The 19,884-nt window shown below is 45.3% G+C and overlaps 1 protein-coding gene across 1 annotated transcript; it reads left to right on the forward strand.

Moving 5' to 3' along the window:
• On the forward strand, positions 1-15,707 carry TAF15 (TATA-box binding protein associated factor 15). Its single transcript, XM_009560231.2, has 14 exons — positions 1-141; positions 327-417; positions 496-613; positions 1,483-1,766; positions 2,569-2,683; positions 10,097-10,131; positions 10,722-10,754; positions 11,319-11,428; positions 11,965-12,094; positions 13,300-13,389; positions 14,740-14,824; positions 14,916-15,001; positions 15,106-15,208; positions 15,505-15,707. The coding sequence occupies exons 1-14, from the start codon at positions 1-3 to the stop codon at positions 15,542-15,544; spliced, it is 1,461 nt and encodes a 486-aa protein (XP_009558526.2). The 3' UTR covers positions 15,545-15,707.
• The last annotated feature ends 4,177 nt before the right edge of the window (positions 15,708-19,884 follow it).

Raw genomic sequence — 19,884 nt, forward strand, 5'->3', positions numbered from 1 at the left:
ATGAAAAGAACTTTAACACCAGAAATACCTCTGCTTTCCAACCCAGGTGGAGGGCACAGGAAGCATTTACTGAATGCGTTTTTCTCTTACAGCTATTCGTCCTACGGCAACCAGGGCAGCCAAAATTACGGACAAGGGCAGGTAAGCTGACAAAAACATGTTTTTTGAAGCAGATGTTCCTTGAGTATAAATAATTATTCCTGGGTGATCGTATCTGAGCCAGTTCATTCGTAGTTTTGCTTGACGTTTGCAGTTGTGTCCGGCAAGGGAAAACTGTGGCCTGCTGTGGAAGTTACACTTACCTGGGTACCTTCTTTAAATTCCAGGGATATTCTGGTTATGGGCAGAGTGGAGACAATTCCTCCTATGGACAGAACTACGGAAGCTATCATGGGAGCTATGGACAAAATCAAACAGGTTTGGCTAGCTCGTTACATTCGTTGGCAGCGATTAAAAGGTGAATATTTGCTAAGTATTTTCTTCCTCGATTTCCAGGTTACGGACAAGATTCACAGGGATATGATGATGAATCCAGTTATGAAAATCAGAATGAGAGCTCATACAACCAGCAGTCTAACAGCGGTCAGGGCCAGCAGAAAGGATCGTCTAGAGGGTAAGGCAGCTGCTGTTAACAGTATCTGTTTAAAAGTACTGTCTAGCGCTTGTAGTTCTTAACTAGAGCTGTAACAGATTACTTGCTATCATTGCTAAAAGAAGATAAAACGTCTGAAAATCCACATTCTTAAGATATTTTAATGCCTGAAAAAACAGGAGGTAAGGGAAGGATATTTCCTTAGGTAGAAGGATGGATGCAGTTGTTTTGAAGTCAAGCTGTGTGGGGAGCTAGACTTTAGAGACTCATTGGATAGCGACTGCAGTGAAGAATGGACTGGGTAGAGGATGTTTGGGTTGAGGAAGAAACAGATCAAGTACCTCTCCAGTCTCTGTCTCTCCTAGTTATTGATGAGGTTATATAACCTCATCAATGAATTCAGTCTCTCCCAGTGCCTGGGAAAAGACAAGTGGGAATTCAGTGAAAGCAAAATTTGGGGGTTTTGGGTTTTGTAGGCTCCAAGTGTCAACTGCACAACACGACAGGAGCAGTGGGTGCCTCCCCTGCAGTTCTGTACCAAAGGGTTTGGTGTTAAGGAGGTCATGGGCTGTGCATCCACCGCTGCTGGGGAGAAGGGAGAAAGCAGCTGTGTACTGGGATGCGTAAGGGCGTGCTGCTGCTACATTATGTTTACGGAGAAGCTGAGGGTGTCTTTGGTGGTAGCACACAGTTTTGTGCCTTGCTTTTATTGCAAGCTGGATATATCCCAACAGAGATGAAACACAGAATACTTTCATATCCATACGCCAGGAATGACTGGGAGGTAACTGTGACCTGGAAATTTTAGCGATGTCATGAACTTTCAGCCCTTATGTTGCTCTCTGTTCTGTGAACATTTAGCTATTAATACAAATTCTGTTTATTTGAAGTGGAAGAGGCTCATATGAACAAAAGTCAAACTATGGTCAGCACCAAAGCTCTTATGACCAGCAGTCAAGCTATGGACAAAACCAGGACTCTTATGACCAACAGTCAAGCTCCTATGACCAGCAGTCGGGCTATGGCCACCAGGGCTCGTACGACCAGCAGTCGGGCTATGGTCACCAGAGCTCGTATGACCAAAAGTCAGGCTATAACCAGCACCAGAGCTCGTATGGCCACTCCCAGCAGTCCTACCAGTCTCAGAAGGGAGGCTATAGCCACAACAGCCAAGGTAAAATTCACAGGTTGGATTCAATACTGGCTAATGAAATGGAGCAGAAACGCTGTGCGGTAGTTGGATTTCCTTCCACAGACAGCTGATGTGACATGTAGTTGAAGCTCTATTTCCGTGTTGCTGTTCTTGGGGAATGTTTTATTTGTTAAGGCTTTCAAAATGTTACCCAGGGCTAGAAAACCGTTGAAAGCCCAAAATTGTTGCATCTGCATTTGTTGGAGTTCTGCAATTCTAGATGGAATTTTCTTCTCAGCTATTTTGAACCTTCTTCCTGCAGGAGGGTGACATATCTTGATCAGTCATGAAGAGCTTTTGCTCTTCACATCCAACTTTATGCTGTGTAGGTGAATTCTGAGACAGAAGGAAATGAGAAGTTCAAGATCAACCCTTTTTTTTTTTTTGCAGTAGCTTCATCCAAACAGCACAACCCACACTTTGTCCTTGTTCTGTCTTCTGTGATGCCTTTTGCCAACTGGGAAGGCCATGTGGAAGCAGAATGAGCGATTTATTGTAGATGATACGTGTTTAATGTTTGGAGAATGGAATGTAATTCAAGTACTGGGTGTTTATGTTCTGAGATACCTTGTGACCCTGGAAGGCAAGGGAGAAAACTGTAATGAAAGCAAACTTTGCTCCATCACTTTGTGGCATAGATAATGTAGGAGGGGTTTCGGAGTGGATGATTTCCATTTAAAAGGCAGACTTAAGGGGGAAGGAATGGTAAGGTGGGAATTTTCACTGCCGTAAAGTTAGCACTGCAATTTACTCACGTGTTGTTCTGTTTTACTCCTTCCTCCAGATGATCGTCGAGAAAAGAGTAGGTATGGAGAAGATAATAGAGGATATGGCGGGTCTCAGGGAGGAGGTAGAGGGGGATATGACATGGATGGAAGAGGTCGTATGTCTGGATACAGGTAAGTGATGTCATCCCAGTGCCAGCAGTTTCTTGCCTTCATTTCTTATTATTTAGCAGCTTTTAATTTTCATTTGCTAGATGCCCGTCCCTAATGCTCAGATTTCGATTTCCAATAGGGGAAGGTTTCTAAAATTAAACCGTTCTGCACCGCACAGAAATACGTTTTGCCTGGGAAAAGCTTTAGGTTCAGATAGATCGAGACCAAGCGTTTGATTGTTGTGACACGTAGATGCATTTTATTTACATGAGTTACAATAGAAGACCTGCCTGTGCTTGTCCCTTGAAATGAAGCATTCTAAAACCTGTAAAAATTAATTTTCAATGGCAAGAAAACCAACAGCCAGGGGTTCAGAAGGTTTTATAAAATCCTGAGCTGAGCGAGCTATTTTAACTGTACAATGACAGATCGTTACACTAACATTGGCTGATTATCTTTCTGCTTCTTGAAGAATATAGGAATAACTTAGTAATGACATCACTTGTTCTTTACTGGGTTTTTCAGTTTTGAACTTCCATTAAAATACAGCTTCTATTATGGGTTTAGCGGGCAGCCTTTATTTTAGGTAGATGTTAAATACTGACAGTACTGTCACCCCTTCTGCCGTTGCCTTGGGCCCCGTTTCTCAAGAAAATACACGCACGTATTTTGTGGTTGCGCCTGATTTCACGCACAGGTCTGAGAGACTGAGGCCTTGGCTTTAAATCCTATTGAATCAGGGCAGATGTCATTATTTCTTAATGAACTCCTCCAGCTGGCTGCCTGCTGTGCACCTTGGGGAGGTGGTTGGGGTGTGGAGTGCTCTGACGCCAAGGGAGAGCGCAGAAGCTTCCCATGCTCAGCACCACTGGTCCTGTAACGGGCTGCGCAGTCTGGGTTATCATTAGAGCTCCAGGTGAAGAGCTCTAATTGCACGATGCTGTTTGTTAGAACTCATCCAATTTAAATAAAATAATCGAACAGCGTGTTAAGGCTCGGTGACTTTTAAAGTATATCTTTTTAAATGCTATTTAAAATTTGCCTTCTCCTAAGGTGGTCCCAAGGCGTGCTTCACGCGTTGCTGTTCTGCTGACATAGGCGGACCTTGTCTCTGCTAATTAGGTGCGGCAGGACAATTACAACAGCATATTAAGAGTTATTTTTTGTTAGAGTTTGCTGGGGTTTTACACAATATAAACTTAGCTAACAGAGTAATTTCTAAGCTCATTTTCAGTTGAAACTGGGCAATTTTTTAAAAGTAGCTTTTCTGTGTGGGTGAAGGGTTTTCATATTCCTGTGATAAAAAATTGTTGGTAGCTGAGCCCTTTCCAATCAGATGAGCGAATGTGAGCTTTTGGTAGATTTTATCGCTTTGAAAGACAATGCTGTCTCTCCAAGACAAAATAAGATAAATTATTGTCTGTGAAAATAAAGCCTCTTGCATTTTGGAGAAGTATGGAAGGAAAAGTTTGTTCACGCATCCATGTAGATGGCAGAACTTCAGTGACTTGGGAGCCAGAAGAGGGAAAAGAGTGGAGGTGAGCGGAGCCATGGGGGCAAATACAGCAAAGTGGGAAGGCATTGATTAGGAGATCCGCCGGTTCTGTGAGGTCATGCAGTCTTTAATGCCACTTGAGGTGAATTTGTTCTGAAACTATGGTGTCATTTCTGTTTATTCAGTCTTTCTGCATAATTATGACGGAGGAGTCTGCGTCAGACACACAGGTTTTACCAAAGCCATGCTTATTAGAAAAGTGTAAAAGGTTAAATTAATAACAAACTGTATAATCAAGGGGGAAATAACTTCTGGTAAGGTAAGAAATCATATTTAGTCCTGTGAAAATGTGAGGGTTTGGGATAGTTTTTTGGTTTTGTTTCCTTGGGTTTCTTGTTTTCCCCTTAAAAGCGGCTGTGCAGGGATGCCCAGTCCATCTCCAGTAACTGGTGACCATTGGCAGTTTTTATTTAAACATATTTTTATGCTTTACATTAAGTTGTAGCAATCCCATAGCCATCAGGAAATAGTCTTACCTAAAAACATTGTCTGTGCAGATATCGGTACTGCTGGAATAGCGCAGGCTTGGAGTTCTACAGTGATCAGAGTTCTCCCTCTGGACTCGGCACTGGTGAGAGCGCACCTCAAGTACTGTGTTCAGTTCTGGGCCCCTCACCACAAGAAGGATGTTGAGGCTCTGGAGCGTGTCCAGAGAAGAGCAGTGAAGCTGGTGAGGGGCTGGAGAACCAAGTCTGACGAGGAGCGGCTGAGAGAGCTGGGGTTGTTTAGCCTGGAGAAGAGGAGGCTGAGGGGAGACCTTATTACTCTCTACAACTGCCTGAAAGGAGGTTGTGGAGAGGAGGGAGCTGGGCTCTTCTCCCAAGTGACAGAGGACAGGACAAGGGGGAATGGCCTGAAGCTCTGCCAGGGGAGGGTCAGGCTGGATATCAGGAAAATATTCTTCACGGAAAGAGTTATTGGGCACTGGAACAGGCTGCCTAGGGAGGTGGTCGAGTCGCCTTCCCTGGAGGTGTTTAAGGAACGGGTGGATGAAATGCTTAGGGACATGGTTTAAGGGAGTGTTAGGAATGGTTGGACTCGATGATCCAATGGGTCGTTTCCAACCTGGTGATTCTATGATTCTATGATCAGAAAATAACGCATAAACAAGTGCTGTCAACACAAAGCTGTTGCTCCTTGACGTTACAAAACCACGACTAGCTAATTTGAGATGACAGCGAGTTAATCTCTCTATGTTAGCTAGCAATAACTCTTCTGTCTTGACTGGCGTTTAGGTGCAGGGAGAGCTCGTTGCAGCGTGTTCGTGGCAAAGAGCTTTGTGCAGTCTCTGGTGTTACAGCCCCGCCTGATCTGCTCTGGAGCGCAGGGCCCGTTTACAAGCTCTGGCTCGCTGCTGTCCTGCGCTTGTGGTACAGCAGCTTTGGCTGCAACGTCCCTTCTCCCGCAAGGTTCTTATGAGTTGCCCTGGCCTGGATGAAATCCCTGCGTGCAGGAGCTCGGAGCAGGCTGCAGGTGCAAAACATTGTTCCAGAATACTTGGGGCAGAATTGAATTAGCATTTGCAAATGAGGAGAGCAGCCTTTCTAAAAGTGCTTCCAGACTCCATTGGTAATGCTAAGGCATGAATTGTCATTCCGAAAAGTGGAATGACTTGAGCCTCTGCTGTAATTAATGCTTTCAGCATTCTTTTTCCTTTGTGCCTGCAATGCCAGGCAGCACTGAGGAGAAAATCTCTTTGGAGCAATGACTGTTCCATTTCCCTGGCTGATAGGAGGATGACAGAAAACAGTCATTTTCTTATGTCGCGTGTTCCCTTTTTAATCTTAGTAACTTCAGGTTTCAAAATTATTCTTCAGCTTTTATTTTAGTGGTCTGGTATGACATCTTCAGTAATTTTAGATTTTTTTTCTTCCTTTCATTTTGAAGCTTGAAAAATTGATGATCTCACTAATTTGTATTTTGGCTAAGAAGCAAAAATCTTTACTTTCTTTAAAACCAGCAGTGCAAGAGTCTCCTCTCTGAGCTCTTTTGGTTAGAAAGCAGACACGTCAGGTCTGGAGAATTTTGCTGTAAGTTATTCTTCCAAGTTTCCTATTAAAGTAAATCACCTTTCTGTTAGAGCCCTCGTTGGAAAGGTAAGGATTGAATTGCTCATTGTGGTGAGGCTGGATTGGTGTGGTTAAGCAGTCAGTGGGCAGTAGAGCAGCGACACAAGGAAAGTTTGTTTGCTTTGGCCTTGGGAAAAGCCGTTCAGTCAGTCGGCAGCTGTACCTGTGACGCTGCCCTTCCTTTAGAGCCTGGATTAAAGGAGCGAAGCTTTGCCTTTGGCAGCCTGGTGGTGGATCTACACAGGTGCAGGTCAGAAAAGAATTTACCTCTGGGTTAGGGTTTCTCCTAGGAATCCTCGCTTTGCTTAGCATAGATGGTTTTGGTTTGTTTTCCTCTTGTGCAGAATTGGTATTGGTGAAGGTAAACAAAAGTTGCCTCTGCAACTTAATTCCTGTATTAGCTGTTATGAGTGGGAATTTTCATATTGTGATGTAAAGAAACTATAACAGTTTATAATGCAGTGCAAGCGCTTTTATAGCAGTGCAATGTGTATTCAGAATTAGTATTTTGGCTTGTAATGTATAAGCTTGAGCTCAGCCGTATATGGACTGGAAAAACATGAACAGAGGCAATAAATATAGGCAGCAAAAAACAAGCCATCTGGCAGTGACTGTATTGGTGCCCTGAGCCTTCCTTTCTTTTTTGCAAAAATACATTCTTACATGTAACTCCTACACGCTTGGTGAGACACAGCTGTGTGTTGGAGGCTGAAATTTGGTTCCTGAATTTTCAGTGCACCCACATTTTTTTAAAGTACGTTCTTTGTACTCGTAGTGTTGAGCTCTCCATGAAGGTGTGCATTTAATTTAAAGAGTTATTCCTGGCTGAGGTGGGCAATGCTCAGGTGAACTCCATTTACGCTCAAGTAGGTGATGTTTAAGTACGTGATTGAGTATAGGGAGAAGAGAACATCTGGAGATGTTTCCTTCCTGGCAGTAAGTTTGTCACTATAAATGATACCACGTACATGTTGTGTCTGCCTGCAGTTCAATTTGTTGGTGGCATGGCTGAATTTTAGCTTCCTGTTGGTGATTCAAACACCAAACTCAACCCGGTCACCCATCTATTGGTGTGTGCGTGAGGCCAGCGAAGTAATAGCCTGGAACATTGCAGTTACATTTTCCATGTATTCTGTGACAACAGTGTGGGAACCAGTTCAGTCACTGGGATGGAGACCTGAATTCCGCATCTCTGTGCAGGGTAAATTTGGGACTGTGGCATCAGTTGCCCACAGCTGGTTTCTGTGTTTGGCTGCACTCTCTGCAGCGTATCCCCATGCCTCCTGGAGATCTTGGGGAGCTCTGCCCAGCTGCCTCAGGAAGGTAACGCACTGCAGCTTTATAAATCTCATGTAAAATGGGACGGAAGAGTGGAGGAAAGCATTAATCCATCACCAAAGGTGTCTGTTACTGCACTGGTGCAGGTTTGGTTGGGCTGGTCCTGTCCGCCCAAGCAGAAAAGGACATGCTTGAAGCATACTTTGGGCAAAACAGATCTATACAGACGCTAATTAAAAAAAAATAATTAAAAATTGTGGGTTGCGCTTGTTAGTGGGGATGCAGCATCTCAAAATTAGAAATCGGAGATTTGACTATGACTTCCCTTACATTTTCTATCTCTGCCACTCCTCAGAATCATGGTGCGCACACACTTTCACCCCAGCTTCTCAGCAGAATCCCCACTTCCTGTAAAATCCTGGCTCTGTTGTCACAAACTCTTTTTCTGTATTTTTGTGGGGCAATGCTTTTTTTCTCATGACTGTCTGCTACTGTGTACTTTAAAATCAGAAACTGTGCATGTTGTGGGTAACGCCGTCCTGACGAATCGGGACCATAATCTGGGGTTGGAAATCCAGTAGCATTTCCATGGTTGATGTATTCACTCTTATTTCTGAGTTAGGAGCCTAGAAAAGCAGGCATCTACTGGAGATTATGGTGTCAGAATGAGGGTTTTTTAGCTGAATCGAATTGGAGGTAGCAGAAGGATCTTTAACAGTACATTTTTTTATGATCACCATTGTGTTTTTATCATCAGCCAGCCTTGAATAAAGACCAGCTCTGACATTGCATGTAAAATTTATTCATCTTACCACTTCCATGAGCAGAAGGCATTAGTTAAGAGTAAAAGACACTGCAGTTTAGCATGCACATATTTTCTGTGGAGATGCAATTTTAAATCTGCAGCAACAATTTATTTTCAGAAAAGCCCCAGTAAAAGTACGGGTTTGCCAAACCTGTAATACTCGTATGTCCTGTCAGTGTCAGCCACCGTGTACAGACCGCCTCCAAGTCCAGGTTTGCAGTATCTGTTGAAACCTTATTTCTGTTTTGCCGCTCACTTTGGACAGTTTTCTCTCACGCGTGTAAAGGCAGCAGTGCCTCCCACTCGCGACGCTGCGTTGCTGTGACAGAGCACAGGCAGAGCCTGCCAAAGAAGCTACTTCTGAGCTGTGTCCCATTGCCTTTTGCCGCGGTGCTTGTGTCCCGTGCTTGGACCTCTGTGTGCTGGCAGGTGGATTGAGTTAAAACCCAGAGTGACTTCTGGTTTGTCGTACTTCTGGTTTGTCATACGCTGGTGCAGAGGCTGCTTGTGCTGGCACAGCAGTTCCTGAGCCCGGGCAGAGCCCTCTGCATTGGTTCCAGCTCACACAGCAGTTCTTGAGCCTGGGCAGAGCCCTGTGCATCGGTTCCAGCTCACACAGCAATTCCCGAGCCTGGGCAGAGCCCTGTGCATCGGTTCCAGCTCACACAGCAATTCCCGAGCCTGGGCAGAGCCCTGTGCGTCGGTTCCAGCTCACACAGCGATTCCCGAGCCTGGGCAGAGCCCTGTGCATCGGTTCCAGCTCACACAGCAATTCCCGAGCCTGGGCAGAGCCCTCTCCATCGGTTCTCACTCTTCTCTGGGCTGCTGAGAGCAGAGCTTTCGGGGTCAGGTGGACCTGCCTCACCTTCAGGCAGCTGTACAAGACAGTCCAGTCTTTCTGACACTTGTTATTGACTACCTAAAAAATCCAGGAGTTGTATTTTTCCTAAAAGGTTTTGAATATTGGTTATTTTGGTTCGTGACATGGATACGATTAAAAATGCTATTGTGAAAATTCCTCTCGGCGCGGACATTCGTGTTGAAAAGAGTGAGGGTTTATTTTCGTGCACGTAATTGGAGGCATAACATCCTGTTTAAAATCCCCTCTAACCTTTGAAAATTGATGTGTGTAATCTCTTAACTTGGTCTACATTTTGTGCCACAGGTTTCAGAATGAATGAAATAACACTTCACGGCCTCTGCTTTTGAAGCTCACATGCACACACTGCTCTGGTGCCCAGGGCTAGGAGAGCAGTAGGTCCCCAAAGCCCGCTGATCTGTCCTCGTACAGAAATGCATAACGATGGAGGTTAATTAACTTCAGCTCTTCTTACTTCTAAGAAAGTACCAAAGTACTAATTATTCCAGAGTAGCAATTAGATCTACAATTAAAGCCCATTAACCTTCATGAAAATAATGTTTCTGTTGTAAACCCCAATTTTAACAGCAGTCGTTTTGGCTCATGGGATGGGAGAAAGTATCGAAACAAAGACCTGTGTGTGGGTTGGTGTAAAATACTCCTTAGGGCTTCTCCTCTCCAGAGCAGCGCCCCGTGCGATAATTCACACGGGTGTAATTTAACCTTTGCCCGCAAGTGAGGAGAGCGCAGAGTGCGGTAGCTGCCGTGCAGTAACTCTCAGCTTTGATCAGTTGACTGTAGATTGAGCCTTGCGCTCAGCTCTTAGAGACGTAAGGAAGAAATCATTTCTTCAATTTTTCCTCTGCAGTGGTGGTGACCGTGGTGGCTTCAAAAATTACGGTGGTAAGTGCCGAGTATCAAAAACTGTTTCAGTGGAAATTCTTTATAAATCTAAAAGCCACCAATACCCTGTTGCTATCTCCTAGAAGCATTTTGGTGAGGCTGGTGTGTTCATGAGTTTTAACAGCCAAACCACTAGCAATAAACTGGATTTCTGCTTTGTCCAATTGCATGAAAGAATTTGTGGAGACAGTGACGTTCACCGGAATTTTTTCTTTTCTTTTCTTTTTTAAATTTCTGTTACAAATGCTCCTTAGAAGGGTGCTAGAGGTACAAAAAAAGTGGTAAAGTGCTTGGTGACCTGGCAACCAGCATTTGCAAGGTAACACCAGCGTAGCATCAGTGTGGCAATGCCACGTGCTGCAAGTTAACAAACACCTAACGTCCTACAGACACCTTCTGTTGAACGTTCTAGTCTAAATGTCCTTTAAATCTCTGGTTAATGTTTTAGACCGTAGATGCATTACATACATACTGTAAATGTTTTCTTGTCTCTAAAAGAGCAACTTGAAAATGTTTTGCTAAAAATAATCTTTGTCTTTTTTTTTTTTTTTTATTTTTTATTTTTTAAAAAAATCCACCCCGTTTCGTAGGTCAGAGGGATTACGGACCGCGATCGGATGCTGGTAAGAAAATGCAGTGGTGGGCGTGCATTGTAGGTTGGGTCATTGCTTTGAAAATCTGGAAAGATAGACGTGGCTGCAGTTCTTGTGGCTCAAAAGAAATGTAACCGAAGCTTGTCTTGCTTGGAAGGACTGTATTTTATTGACATTTTAGATGTTTTTTCATGCAGCGAGTAAGAATTTGCTGATGAACTCTGAAGCTGCTCGAGCCAAGCAGCTGTTTTTCCTGCCCAAACACTCCTGTTATCCCTGTGTTCTTTAGAGCACACCCTGCGTGGAGGGGCGTGGGTGTCTGAGCTGCGTGGCCGTGCTGAGCGTGGGGCAGACAGCGGCTCAGCTGCTGAGCGTGCTTGGTTGCTGATGTGCCGCGGCAGCCGATGGTGCAGTGTGTGCATTTTTGAAGCTGATGGTGCTAACTTTGAAGTTATGCTCTCTGCTCATCTTTTATTTCACGCCAGATGCCAGGGATTTAAGGGTCTGCCACCAGGCAGTATAGGCCTGAGCTTAAAGTGTTGCTTCTGCTGCTACCGCAGAAACACGTGGTAACTGTTGCTTGTTTTTTCGTAGATTCAGAGTCTGACAACTCTGATAACAACACTATCTTCGTGCAAGGACTTGGAGAGGATGTTTCAACAGATCAAGTGGCAGACTATTTCAAACAAATTGGTATTATAAAGGTACGTGAAAAGAGAACTCATTGGTAAAGAAGGAAGAGAGCTTGCAGAGCTGATGTGTTGGAAATGCATGGGTATCATTCCAGGCAGACGCTCACGCTGACTCCACAGCAGCTGTGAATAATATTTTTATCTGGGTTCCCAGATGACAGCTCATTTGTAGGCTAGCAGCACAAGCAGCTTTCTTCTAGTGACATTTAGATTGCTTTGTATCTTTTCTTTGGTCTTTCTAACCCTTAGCGCTGGCACTCTATCCATTGCACTAACCTCACTCTGCTGCTGTGTTTCGTGGCTGTTTCTTCTCTTCCTGCAGTTCTAAATTAGGGCCTTCTGCACTTGACCTCAATTTTTGTGAAAACTAGGCTTGTCACTACCTCATGGACAACAGCCCATCGGTCTCCTTCAAGCAAATGCATCTGTTTCTGCAGGCGAGCTCCCAGAGGATCCTCTTTCTAACATCACTTCGCTGTTACAGTTGATGCTGTGAACTGGCTTTGCCGGTGTTTCTCCTATGCTAAGTGCACAACCTTTCTTTTCAGACCAACAAAAAGACTGGCAAACCTATGATAAATCTCTATACGGATAAGGATACTGGCAAACCGAAGGGAGAAGCAACAGTATCTTTTGATGACCCTCCTTCTGCGAAAGCAGCGATTGACTGGTTTGATGGTGAGTGAGAGAAGCTGTTCTTATTGCTGTTTATGAATGTAACAAGCAGTGAGTGGAAGAAGCAAAGCGATAACCTTATTGGATTACATGCTACAGTTTTTCCTGCCACAATGACTTCTGTTTTGTGGTATTTTGTGTGTCCCGGCTTTCTCTCTAAATCAATGGAGCAGCAGCTGCGTATTCAGACAAAAAACGTGCAATGAAACCTTTGGGATGTGCGTGCTGCTGAACCTCAGTCTTCCCTGCACAGTGTCTGGGCGATGGTGTTGGTGGCACTTGGGAGAGTGTCGCTTGTTCAGACCCGTAGAGCTGTGATCTGTGTTAGCAGCTGGAGGCATTCCCTACGGAATTAGCACTGGTGTTGTGGCAGCATTTCTAGAGTTTTGCCACGGTTGCGGCAATGATGTGCCAAATGCTTCGTGTATACGCAGTGAAGAAAAAGGGGGTTTTAAAATGAGGGGTTCAGTGGAGGCAGAGAGCAGATCCCAGACATATGTTGGTATAAAGCTCTTCCGTATTGATGCAGGAAATATGGTGACAAACTCAAGGGGGAAGAGTGCCTGTGACACTGTATGTTCACAGGATGTCAGTGATATGGAGCAGAAATGAAAGGCCATACTCTGTCTCCGGTATGAAATGAGAGTGTGTAAGAGCTCTGGCATAGCATGCTATGTGATGGTTTATTTGCTAATAAAATGCAATTGACTTCAATTAGGAGGCTAAAGCAGATACATTAGGTGCGTATAGTCCTGTTCATCACCAAACAAACCTTTGTGTCTTTGAAGAACTGGGACTTAAATGAAAAGTTTGTGTTTTTCACTTAGGAACATTTAATTTTTGTGCTGGCTATTGAATTGTACAAAAGCCTTGTAGCCTGACTTGAGGGAAAAGCAGAATCCTTACCTCTGAACTCCTTATCTATGAACATGGCCAAAATTATTGTACCTTTTCTTATATATTTAGTTAAACTGCATCTTAGAGATCACACTGGAATTGAGAGAGATACCTGCAGGTTTATGGAGAACTTAGTGAGTACCTCAGTGTTTGCCATCTCACGTTTGGACCAGTGTTTTCAGGCATGAGAGATTTATTCCAGACTCCCTGCGCCTTAGGAGTCTGTCTGTGCAAATTACTTCCGTCCTGGGCTCACGGCTGTGTTGTTGGGAGTTGTATTGATCTATTTCTCACTTTCTGTCTTCCCACAGGAAAAGAATTCAACGGCAATGTTATCAAAGTTACTTTTGCAACCAGAAGGCCTGAATTCATGAGAGGAGGTGGAGGTGGCGGCCGTCGAGGTGGGACTAAAATCTGTAGGATCTTTGGTTTTGCAGAGTTAAATGCCTTTTAACTGTTACTGGCTTATAAAAGAGAAGTTGACACTGAAACAGTGATTCCTCAAAGTATCTGGTCCTTTGGGATTCTGCCATGGAAGGGAGTAATAAGGATTGAACCAAGTTAAGTGAACTGGAATCTGTAATCTCCTGCACAATACAGAATTTGTACTTCCCTTTTGAACTGGAAAGTGTCTGAATCATGTCTCAGCATTGCTTTTAAAGAGAAGATATATCATTGATGCTGAGGCTGTTCAGGTTCCGCATCCATAGGTGTGAATTCCCAGTGAGTATTTGCTTATTACAGCAAAGCCTTGGGATGCTCTGAGGTTTCCAGATGGAATTAAACAGTGAAAATCAGTCAACTGCTACTTGACTTAGAGCAGCAGCTGGATGTCTGACTCCTTTAATTACATGGATGTTAATCTTCTGGATTTTCTGCGTGATACAGCCTTGTCAGTAGTCCACTGGATATTAATTACTATTTTACAGGAAGCAGGCTTGGTGCGGTGGCTCTCGACAGACTCCAGTTCTTAAATCAGGCAGGTTTGTAGGCTGATAGAGAATTTTGCTTCAGGAACTTCACTTGATGTAGAAGTTCTTAATCTTTTTGATGCAGAAAGTAAGAACTGTGGTGTCCCTGTGCTCCTGTCACCTGCATCCTGGCACAAATCCAGACAGATCTTGTTGCTGTTAAATTTTTGTCCTGTGACCATATGTGACTGATTTTATACAGCGTTCAATCTTTATGAAATTCTGTTAACGCACACGATGGGTTTATATTTACCCATTGGTGATTCAAGCAGATCAAGTTGCCTTTTATTGCTGAAAAAGAATTTATAAAAATATGTGCTGGAGGAAATCTTTCAGACCGCCACGTGCTGTCCTCACTTCTTATTTTTCCCCATCTGCCCAAGCCATCAATCTCTCCACATGAACATGTGTATTTCAGCCTTGCAGAGACGGTAACTTCAGGACGCTGAAAGCTGTTGAGATTTGGTGGTAGCTGAAGGTTCTGTTGCTGTTTGCCTGAGCCTTCTCGCTCTTGTAGCTGGCAGTAAATCAGTATGTGCTAAATTCTGTGCTGGTGCAATGTTTTTGTCACTAGCAGTACCTGCTCCTTTCAGAGTTCCTCCTCACATGGTTTCAGAGGCTTGCCTGGAGGGATTATTAACATTGAACTCTTACTCTTTATTCTGCTTGAAAAGTCTGTCACTTGAGTTCTGAAGCCAGTGACAGTCCTTGCTAAATGTTTCTCATGCGTAGCTCATAGGCTCATCCCCTCCTTTATTCTCATTATAATTTTGTCTGCAGGTTCACGAGGTGGATATGGAAGAGGTGGGGGCTTCCAGGGTAGAAGTGGGGAACCCAAAAATGGTGATTGGGTTTGTCCTAACCCGTAAGTGTCATTTCAGTCGGATAGTGGTGTTTTGTGTATGCTCTCTTGACTTTCTTGGCCGCTAAGTCTAAGGAATCCTTGTCCTTTCTAGGGGCTGTGGTAATATGAACTTCGCTCGCAGGAATTCCTGCAACCAGTGTGGTGAGCCTCGGCCAGAGGATTCACGCCCGTCAGGAGGTGCGTAAAAACAACCACGTCTCTTGGGAAGAGTTGGAAGTATTGGTGACACCTGCAGGTTTTGGAAAGATCTGGCTGATGTGTCGGTTTGCATTTTCCTCCAGATTTTCGCGGCAGAGGTGGCTATGGAGGAGAGAGAGGCTATCGAGGGCGCGGTGGCAGAGGCGGCGATCGGGGAGGTGGCTACGGTGGTAAAATGGGAGGAAGGTAAGCGGTTCCTTTGCCCTTGCTTGGTTGTGCAGCTTAGAGACTCTGGGATTGAGAGGGGCTGTGGGAATAGTGTTGTTCATGTGTGCACGCACAACTGTGCTGTGAGAATATGAAGTACAGACAGGAACTTCCAGAGAAAACAAGTCACTTTGCCTGTTGAGTGTCTGGTGAGCATTTTTGGATAAGGCTATCTTGACACAGATCACAGAGAAGTCAGCGTGGAGATGTTTGACTGAAGGCACTATTTGTTATTTCCTTAAGGGATTCCTTACGGCTTTTTACTTCCGTTTCAGAAATGATTTCAGAAATGATCAACGCAACAGACCCTACTGAAGACCACTGTGAATGTTTTGTTTGTCTTCTTGATGAGTTTGATGGTGAAATTGCCAGAGTTTTGCCTGCCGCTTCACCCATGGCCTCTTTCGGTAGTGGAATTGAGTGAAACTAGATTTTTATTTTGGTGGGAGGGACTGGGGCGGGTTTTTTTTAAGCGAGACATTGAAATTTAATCTTGATTTCAACATTCTCCTCTCTTCTTCCCCCCATACCTTTTCAAGAGGCCCTAAGAAGGAAAAGGATGAACTGTAAAATATTGCCAAAATACGAAGTGTTTTGTAATACAACAATAAATGCTGATTGTTTTATTTGTGAAATCTTACTGTTTCACAGTTACTTCAGCTCCATGCATTTCCTTACACATGCCCTGCCTTCCTGTGGTATGAACCAAGTAGTAAATATGGTCTGGTTTGAGATAGCGCTGTGGCTTTGACCCCAGCTCTGCTGTTGGTGAGCCTGCTTGCTCTCCACGCCCTCTGTCCCAGGCTTGCAGGCTTGTTCTCTGCTCCTTTCTTGCTTCCCTCGAGACTGAAGTCCTGTGTTGCCTGTGTTCATGCTGTGCATGCTTTGGTGTGCCTTTTGCATGCCTGCAAGGAGCAGGCAGATGGCAGTGTGTTCTGCCGAAGAGCGTGGTGCATCCAGGCCGGGATAACTCCAAAAATAAGGTGGGTGGCACCCAGGTAGGCGCTGTCTTGCCCGTCTGCAGGGAGAATCACCTTTTGCCTCCTGGGGAAGGGCATTGGGGTTGAAAAAGCTGGTGCATCCAACAGTTCTGGCTCCCTTTAATGCTGACTGCACTTCCAAGTCTGCTTTCTTCCCCAGGCTGAGAGCACTTCTGTCCCCAAACAGTCTGTGCCCAGCTGGGTTAATCAGGAGAGCCATGGAACTGCTGGGGCTGTTGCCCCTGTTACTGCTTTTCCAGGCTGGCAGCGATACTGAACCTCTGTTGCGTTTCCGTTCTGTCCTGCACTGACCAAAGCACCGCCTGAGTTTGTTGTGTGTTTTAGGACGGTACAGACATCTTCACCAGCCGTCTGGTCTCACAGAAAACTCACAGCTCAGGGAAGGGGTTGATGGCACATGCTTTTAGTTGCTTTTGGTTTAGAGAGTTAAGTGACTTCAGGGGAGCATGGGAAGTGATGGTTTGTAAAAGACCAGATGACAGTTTAACTCTGTTGTTTCTCTCCAACTATTCCTAAGTCCTTTAGCACTGCATTTTCTCCAGCGACTGCCTGAAGTTCCGCAGGGTGAGCTTTAATGAGGTTAAAAGAAAAGTAAAAACCTGGAAAACAAAAATTACTAATAGATCAAGGTTGAATGAATTTTAGCTCTTCCTGCCATGGTAACATTTCCTGCAGACTCCTCACCTTCTGGTTAAGCAGACGGCTCTTTAGATGTGGGGCGTTGTGGTCGTGCCAGGGCTGCTTTCAGGGCACACACTTCTTAGATGCCCCGACAGGCTGCGATTTCCATCAGCACTGCTGCTGCTGTGGCTGCTGCTCCTGTTTCTGGGGACCTGATCATAATACTAGGCAAATAAACCGCTGTACTGATGGTCAGCCCTGCTCGTGAGTCAGGGTGGCACAGGTACTGGGATTGCTGCTTTTATTTTAACAGGTGAGGAAGGTGTCTGTGCGCAAGTCATCTTGTTCTTTTGAAAGACCACCTACTGAATCAAAAAAGGCACATCGAATCCTGCTTTGAATTTGTCCTCGGGAAGGGCTCTGCCATAAATTGGTAGGACTTTGTATGATAAAACTGCAGAGTAAGGAGGAGCAGGACTGCAGATCAGGAGGTGAAAACCCAAACGGTTGTTTCCGCAGAAGGAGACAGAAGTTTGGGCTGTCTGAGCGGGAACAGCTATGCTCTGCTTCCTTCATCTCTTGTTTATGATCTGTCCTCCAATACGTTTTCTAAGCAGCAAGGTTTTAGTTCTGGAACTGAGTCCTGTGTGGAATGCTGGTGGTTTATTTATAAAAACAGAGCCAGCACTTGCCAAGCTCAGCAGTGACTTTATGGAGAAAAGCGTAGCAGAGGGATGCCAGTGCAGAAGAGGCATGTGATGATTACAGGGCTGAAATGCAACCAAAATAGCTAAACAATTTAAGACACAGCCAAATAATTTCTGTGCCGGCTCTCTGCAGCCAAACCCACCTCACCCCAAGAAACAATGTGACTTAATGAGTTGTTCAAATACCACAGTCCTAGAGAGAGATGGGAGAAGCTCAAGTCTTTGGGATCTTGAGGCCAGAACTCAGCCCGCACTGCTTTGCCTAATCTAGAAATGATAATTCCAATTTCCAGGGTAACAAAAAGCTTGTGTGACGTTATCCCCGGTCGATGATGTTGCTAATGCTGCTGTAGCGATAGAACAGTTATGAGAACGCACCCAAAGCTGCACAAGGGCTTGAAAGCCCCTTCTCATACCAAGATGGTGACTGTGCTGGAAGTCGGGGGACACCCTGATCCTAGAAGGTGGGGTGCATACGTTTAGCTATCACTGAGCCCATAACCAGTGGGATGCAGTCAAACTGCACCAGCAAATGCAGCCTGGCTTGTGCCGATGTGTTTGTAGGAGGGCTCCTGAGCTGAGTGCAGCCTCTCCTGACCTTGGTGGCTTCCCAGGAGCTCTGCAAACAGAGGTGAAGACAAGAAAAGTACGTATGGATTGTGCATTTTCTGTTTTTTCCTAAAGACCTTCTGATAAGTACCTGCTCCTGTGCTGCTGAAGGCAGCATACTGGACTAGGCAGAACTTTTGTCTAACAGGACACTGTCAGAACTCACGGTGCACAAATGACGGAGAAGAGAGAAGAGGAAGAGAAGAGGAAGAGAAGAGAAGAGCTGAGCTTTACCCTTGGGGCAGCGAGAGTCAGAGGAGGGTAAGCTGCTTGGGCTTTGCAAAGAACATGACTTTTGCAAGCTGGGGTTGCTGCCCGGGCCAGAGGGACGAGGGTAAAACTGGTTCTATAACTGTGCTCATCTGATAGGAGCTGAAGGGGTCCCACATGGGCCACCTTTCAGCAGCAGGGTTTGGTTTTGACGTTGCCTGATGTGGCACCAGCGAGCAATCTGACTGCTCTCCAGGTCCTGCAGCTGGTGTTGCGCAGCAGACATCTGAAGAATGACTCTTCTCCTGAGGTGGGATCTCGAGTGGATGGAATGGAACAGTTTGAATGTGTTCTTAGTGCATAGCCCTGGGGATTGGCAGGTCTCGAGCAGCACATCCATCCTGGGGAGAAGCTGCCAAGGAGGAGTAATGGTGTTGCTATTTGCTTATCAGTTGTGGTAAACATTAAAAGTGGCTCTGAGAAATTTCACGTTACTAAAGTACTGTTTCATAACTTTGGTTCATGACCCCTCTTGGAGCTCACCTCTGCCGGCAGCAGGCAAGGATTCGCTGCTTCAGGTCTTCGCTCTGCAATGGCCAGCGGCACCGATGGGTGCTCTACTCTGCACCCGTGTTGACAGACAAGCTCTGCAATTCCCGAATCTGCAACAGCATTTATTCATCTCTGATGTTTTCAGGTTAATATGCGAGTGTTGTTAAGCTGGGAACCCTCTGGATCTCCAAGTTCAAGCTGTGGAGGCATCTTAGGAAAGGGTTTAGAAATCAAGCAAGCTGATCACAGTGAGACTTCCTGCATTAAATTTGAGGGAGGTGGGATTTTGTCTGGAAATCCAAGAAATCAGGGAGGTCTAGGCAGCCAGAGTTTGGATGGATCCATTTATCATGCTCTTCTAAGAATGTTTTCCACTAAAACTCAGCTATTTGCCAGAGGCGTCACTTCTCAGGTTTCAGTTTGGGAGTAGAAGTTACTAAGGTTCAAAGTCTTCCTTTTGCCCCACTTTATGGTGAGAAAGCTGGCGATCTGTTCACCTTCCCCCAAGACAGCTTTTCTCTTCCTGATACCATTCCGATTACAGCAGCTGGATAAAATATCTTTACGCTCCGAGCCAAAAGCCTGCAGAGAACTGTGATTTGGCATCTCCAAGACTGGGCTGAATTCTTCTCCATGTGGATGCCAGAACCCCTAAGGACTAAGGCAGCTGCCCGGGGAAATGCCAGGTCGGAAAGCCGTCTGCTCGGGGGCTGCAGGTGCCCTCCCAGCTGCTTCCCCGCATTGCAAAGTGCAGAGGAGGGAGTTTCCTGCTGCCGCTGCAGCCTAAGCAGGCGCTTTCTTATCAACCACATTCTTAAGTGGAAGAGCAGATGGATCAGTTGCTTCCTCGATACGACCCAAACACGGATGCGCGCCTGCAGACAGAGCCGCTCTTGTTTTGAAAGGAAGCGTTGGGCTGACCTGTGCGAGGAGCGGCCGCCCTCGGTCTCTGGGG

The sequence above is a fragment of the Cuculus canorus genome, chromosome 20, assembly GCF_017976375.1.
Source record: "Cuculus canorus isolate bCucCan1 chromosome 20, bCucCan1.pri, whole genome shotgun sequence".
NCBI lineage: Eukaryota > Metazoa > Chordata > Aves > Cuculiformes > Cuculidae > Cuculus > Cuculus canorus.

What these genes read in the sequence shown, in the direction of transcription:
- TAF15 (XM_009560231.2), top strand. Translation starts at nt 1, where the DNA reads ATGAAAAGAACTTTAACACCAGAAATACCTCTGCTTTCCAACCCAGGT. An exon ending in CGGACCGCGATCGGATGCTG is followed by an intron (nt 10,755 to 11,318) that starts GTAAGAAAATGC and finishes GTTTTTTCGTAG; the next exon opens with ATTCAGAGTCTGACAACTCT. An exon ending in AGCGATTGACTGGTTTGATG is followed by an intron (nt 12,095 to 13,299) that starts GTGAGTGAGAGA and finishes GTCTTCCCACAG; the next exon opens with GAAAAGAATTCAACGGCAAT.